The sequence below is a fragment of the Vombatus ursinus genome, unplaced genomic scaffold (genome assembly GCF_900497805.2).
Source record: "Vombatus ursinus unplaced genomic scaffold, bare-nosed wombat genome assembly UNPS02014847.1, whole genome shotgun sequence".
NCBI classification, from domain to species: Eukaryota; Metazoa; Chordata; class Mammalia; order Diprotodontia; family Vombatidae; genus Vombatus; species Vombatus ursinus.
This window is the reverse complement of record NW_020954625.1, coordinates 4195073-4200912: the sequence shown is the minus strand read 5'-3', so window position 1 is coordinate 4200912 and position 5840 is coordinate 4195073. Positions and strand designations below refer to the sequence as shown.

Below are 5840 nucleotides of genomic sequence, written 5' to 3'. Positions count from 1 at the left end.
GCTCCCTCCCAGCCCTGAGGTTCTGTGTTCTAGGCTCCCTCCCAGCCCTGATGTTCTGTGTTCTAAGGGCTCTTGCAGGTCTGATATTCGGTCATCCCATGACTGCCACTTCATTCCCTTTAGTTCTCCTCCCCTTCAGGGAAACGGTGGCCAAGAACCCCGGCAGCAGAAAACTCTGCAGAGCTTGGAACGCTACTTCTACCTGATTGCCTTCAACTACTATCTGCACGAGCAGGTGGGTCAGCCTTTGGGCCCTTTGTGTCCTCCGTCGGGCTCTGCTCGTGCTCTGCCCTGGTGACCGTGGCGGGACCCGAGGGAGGACAGCTAGAACGTGGACTGACTGGGCGTGCGAGACTGTGTGTAGGTGAGGGGCCCAGCTCTGCTGCTGATTCTGGACGGCTCACTCCCCCTTATGGAGCCTCAGGCTTCTCATCTTTGAAATGGGCATACTCATCCATGCTCTCTTCCTTCCAGGGTTGTTGAGAGAGACAGCATGGGTCAGTGGTGCCGAGTCTAGCTTGGATCCTGCCTCTGAGGCCCACTTCACCTTGCTGGGCCTGTTTTCTTATCCGTAAAACAAAGATAGTCTTTGAGCTTGGGTGCGTGCACATGAATAGAAATAGCTTGCTGTAGTGGACAGAGCACTGGGTTTGGATTTAGGAAGTCCTGGGTTCCAATCCTGTCTCTGACGTTTCCCAGCTTTGCCACCATGGGTTCTAGGTAACTCCTTAGAACCACAGGATTCTAGGTGGAGAGTGGAGAGGGTCCACCCGCTAATTTTACAGTGGAAAGCAGGCTGAGGCCCAGAGAATCCAAGTGACTTACCCAAGGTCATGTAGCAGTAAATGGTCGAGGCAGGATTTGAACCCAGGTCTGGTATGATCTGTGTTGGTGGAAGAAGTTGCCACGTGGAATATTCCTGACAGAAGAGGTCACAGATCCTCATCTACATCTCTATGACCTTGGGCAAATCATTTATGATTTCTGAGCCTCAGTTTTCCTCATCTGCAAAATGAGCCAATTTGGCCAAATCAATCAAAAGCTTCTAGTGAGTACTTAACTATGCGTGAGCATTAGTATAGAAAGAGAAAGCAGAAGCATTCCCTGCCCTCAGGGAGCTTGCATTCTGACGGAGGAGCCAGCGTGAATGTACACAATAAATGCACAGTGTTTAGACAGGGTATCTTTAGAGGGAAAGGTGTTTCCGGTGGGGCCCCCTTCAGGAAGTAGGTGGTGAAAGGCCTCCTTCGGGAGCTAGCTGGGTGACCTCTGCGTTCCCTTTCAGTGTTAGATCTGGGCTCCTTTGGGTCTGTTTTCGTGCTATGTATATACAATGTGTGTATCCACAGCGGAGCTGGGAACAGAGCTAGAACTAGGCGTAGGCAAGGTGGGCTGTTGCCCAGGGTGTGACCCGCTCTTGGGGGAGCAGCGAAGCTCCGACGTTTATTGTCTGGGTGAGTCCTCGTAAGGTGCTGGATAGAGGAGGGGCCTGCTATTTTCAGGCCTATTCTGGGGTGCCCAAGTGCTTTGCCCCAGCTCTGGTTGGGGCTGGGGTGTGGTGGGCAGATAGCGAAGGTGGCTGCCAGCTGGACAGGGAGGGTGGGGGAGACCATGGTGTCATCACCCTGGGGTGAGTCAGAGAAAGTGTGTGTGTCCTATACTGCAAAGGTTCTAGAAATATTGCCCTGGGGCCCCTTCCCCCAACCTCTTCCTTCTCTGCGCCCTGGAAGTGACCTGGGGTGTACCTCTGCCCTTCTCATTGGCTCCAGCTGGGGTGGGGGGCACCTTGTGGAGCTGACAGGTAGGGGTGGCAGAGGCTTTCCAGCTCCTGGTTGGCCAGTTTGCCATGAGGGTAGGGATGGAGCCTCGTGCAGGGGGGTGGGTGATGTGGACAGGTGGAAAGTGAGCAGGGTCAGAGGCCACGGGGCACACTGGAAAGAATACTTTCCGTGTGGCCTCAGAGGCTTGGATCCTGGCCCTTCTGCCTGCCCCTGGGTGACCTAAATCATTCCGGGCCTCGGTGTCCTAACTTGTAAAATGAGAAGGTAGAGCCAGATGTCCTCTTAAGCCCTCTTTCAAGGCTGATTGTCGGTCCTGTGGCCCTCCTGGGGTGGGGCGGGAGCCGTCCGTGGGGAGATCCCAAGTGGAGTGGATCCGGCTGGGCCGAGTGCCCACTCACCTCGCCCCTGAACGCAGTGTTTCTCTGTCTCGTGGCCGCCAGTACCCCCTGGCTTTTGCCCTCAGTTTCAGCCGCTGGATGTGTGGGCACCCGGAGCTGTACCGGCTGCAGGTGAAAGTGAACTTGACAGAGCCCGTGGTCACTGGGGAGCCGGCTGCCAAGGAAGCCTGGGTGCTGGTGAGACGCCTGTGCCGGCTTGGCCCCGATCTCCCTTCCCTTCTGCCTTCTGTAGGATGGTCCTTCCTGGGAGTCTTCTCTTCCTCCTTCCTCAGACGCACTCCTGGCTCCCTTTCCTGTGTCCTGCTTTAGCTCTCAATCTATAATCCTATGACCCCTCTGCACCTCCCCGCCCCCAGAGGAGACCCCGTCCTGCTCCTTGTCCCGAGGCAGCCAGCGGGACCCAGTGGAAAAAGCCTTGAACGAAGTCCAGGGATGGGGGTTCTGGAGTCACTCACAATCCCATTGTAGTGTGTTGCTGGTGATTTAGGACCTCTCAGGGCCTCTCCGTTTGCCATCTGTAAAATGGGGACAGAGAGCACCAATTCCCTGAGCGCGTGTCCTTGCAGGTGGCAGATGAACCCTTCTCCCCTGACGTGCTCAGCACCGTCCGAGAGATGAACGTGGCCAACTTCCGGAGGGTAGCCAAGATGCCCATCTATGGCATGGCCCAGCCTACCGCCAAGGTGACTGGTTGGGTTTGGGAGGGAAGGGCTCCTCTTTGGGTGGCCAATAAGGGTGGGCCCCCGGGAGGGGCCCCGAAGCTCCTGGTCTACTGGTCTCTCCTCCCTCCCTCAGGCCATGGGTTGTGTCCTGGCCTATCTGACGGACCCCAAGAGGAAGCACCGGCAGGTGAGCTGGATCAACCTTCGGGAAGAGGCGGTCGTGGAGTGCGATGGGCAGACCTACACATTGCGGGAGCGGGGAAACCTGAAGGAGCCCATTCCCGGGCCTGCTGCCTTCTCCCCCGAGCAGCTGGAGGTGGGTTTCCCCATTCTCTGCCTTTTGCGCATTCTCCTAGGCTCACCCTTGCCAGCCTGGCCCCTCACCCACCCAGAGAGGCGGGCAGCCTGGGATAGTGGCATGGGAGTGTGAATCAGAGCGGGAGGCTGAAGTCCTGGGTTCAGATTCCAACACAGTAAGAAATGCGTGTTGATTGACTCTCCTGTTTTACTATCTGTGTGACCACGGGCCTCTCAGCCTCCCTCTTCCTTAGTTTCCCCATTTGTAAAACGAGGGGGTTGTTCAAGATGTCCTTTCAACTCTAAATCACTTTGGGATCCTCTAACTCCTGCCTGCCCAGTAATCCTCTTGGTGGGCCTCCTTCCCCTGCAGAAATTGGAGTCCCAGCTAAAGGCCAGGGTGCTGGCTTTCCCTAAGCGGTTAGAGGTGCACCCAGATCGGGAGAAACAGACGCCGTTCCAGACGTGCCTGACCATGCAGGACATTCTCAGCCAGCACCGGGACCTCTCCTATCAGCGCTTCCCCATCCCAGACTTTTGTGCCCCTAGGGAGCAGGTAATATGGGTGGGGCCTCAGCAGGGAGCTGGCTGGGGGATGTGGAAAGGTCAGCTGCGGCATGGGAGAAGGGGCAGAAGGCCCGGCTTTGAGTCTGGGCCCTGCTACTCGTTCAGTCGTTTTAGTCATGCCTGACTTCGTGACCCTTTTTGGAGGGTTTCTTGGCAAAGATGTTGGAATCGTTTGCCGTTTCCTTCTCTAGCTCATTTTACAGATGAGGAAACTGAGGCAGACAGGGCCTGAGGCCAGATTTGAACTCAGAAAGATGAGTCTTCCTGACTCCAAACCTGGCATTCTTTCCATTGCACCACCTAGCTGCCCTAGGTGGCATGATACAGTGTTGGCTTTGGAGTCAGGGGGCCTGGGTTGAAATCCCAGTTCTTCCACTTTTTATCTGTGTTGGGTACATTACCTAACCGGGAATATGTTGGCTCAAACCAACTTCTGAGAGCTGATTGTTAAATTTTCAATGGATTAAACTTAAAAGTGTGTCCATTTCCTATGCCTTTCCGCTTCAAGAACCTGTTGTTAAACATTTACCAGCACACCCTGCACATCTAACCCATCTGGTCCTCACTTTCCTACCTTTCCCAAGTCTGCCTCAACTGAGGTTGAGGTATCACCCTGTCTGTGCTGTGTTTAGGTGATGAGCTCAGCTGACTCTCGTCACTACTATGTATATGCAGGGATCCGTATGTATGTTGAGTTAGCGATCCTTGTTTCTACCTGAGTTCAACAGTTTCTAAAAATATGTTGCAGAAAAGGGCCTAACCTGCATTGGTGTAGGGAGTTTCCTCACCTGGGAGTTCCCTCTACCGTTAAAATCGAAGGTCCCGCCCCTATCCCCATAGTAAACAGGGAGAGTTGGGTGAGACCATCTGCTCAGGTCTCCTCCCACTTTAAATCCTGGAATTAGGCAGAATCTCCTCTTCACAATCTTCCTTTTTTCTCTTGTGTGTTTGCTGCCACCTTCTGGACATTTCATGTAGTGATGGTCTGAGGTCTGAATCTTAGGGAAAGGATGTTACCTCCCTAGTGGGACCAATGATGGGGACCCAGCACACCCAACCTAACATCCCTAACCCTCATAAATCCTATGATTCTCTGTATCTGCATCTTGCCTTTTTTACACGCCTAGGTGTAATTGTCTGTGGAAAAGGAGAATAACTCAGATTTATGGGGTATTTTTGGGACAGCGAGGTAGCACAATGGATAGAGCACTGGGCCTGGAATCGGGAAGACCTGAGTTCAGATCTGGCCTCAGACACTAGCTGTGTGACCTAGGGAAGGTCACTTACCCCTGCTTGCCTCAGTTTCCTCATCTGTCAAATGAGCCAGAGAAGGAAATGGCAAACCCCTCCAGTATCTGCCGAGAAAACCCCAAATAGGGTCACAAAGAGTCAGACGCGACTGAAAATCTCTGAATAGCAACAGCAACATGGGGGGCTTTAAAGTTTACGAGAGAGTTGTACTGGTTAGAGATCTAGCCTTGAAGTCAAGAAGCCCTGGGTTCAGGTCCTGGACAAATCACTTCATCTCTCAGGGCTCCAGGCGGCTCTCTGAGGCTAGAAGTTGAAGCAAAGGGTGTGAACCTACTTTGATGGAGGGAGTCCCCCCCTCTGCCTGTCCCCTGTAAGGTTTACAAAGTGATTTCCTCACCACAGCCCCTTTAAAGCTCAGAGATGGCAGGAGAGTCGACGAGAGTCACACAGCTAATGCTGGAGGGTTATAGTTCTGTGCTTTTGAAGTTTTCCTGTAGAGTGCAGGCTCCCATAGGGCCAGGTCTGCTGGCACTTTGGGCTTTGTCAGTTTGGTGCTCTGTGTAATAGATGCTTCTTGAATTGAGTGGAACTGAATTGAGAGAGAGTTCTTCTCATGACAACTTTCTCAGACCCATTTTCCAGATGAGTAACTAACTCACTTTGAGCACTTTAGACTTGACAAAGCATTTTCCTCCCTAGTAGCCTTCTGAGACTGCAAGTACAGATGTGATCATTCCCATTTTGTAGATGTGGAAAGTGAGACCCGGAGAGAGGGGAAGTCACTTGGGTCCCACAGCTGGTTAAGTGTCAAGGCTGGGAATGAACCCTGGCCTCCCAGCTGCAAGCCCACTCTGTCCGTGTGTGTGTGTGTGTGTGTGTGTGTG

General features: G+C 53.5%; 1 protein-coding gene across 1 annotated transcript in view; it reads left to right on the top strand.

Annotated features, from left to right (window-relative positions):
• PALD1 (phosphatase domain containing paladin 1) overlaps window positions 1-5840 on the top strand; it is a 103896-nt gene that overhangs the window by 60867 nt on the left and 37189 nt on the right. The window contains exons 11-15 of the mRNA XM_027840647.1: window positions 140-235; window positions 2222-2356; window positions 2746-2862; window positions 2975-3157; window positions 3512-3694. Coding sequence (XP_027696448.1) covers window positions 140-235; window positions 2222-2356; window positions 2746-2862; window positions 2975-3157; window positions 3512-3694 — 714 coding nt within the window. The remainder of the gene's footprint in view (window positions 1-139; window positions 236-2221; window positions 2357-2745; window positions 2863-2974; window positions 3158-3511; window positions 3695-5840) is intronic.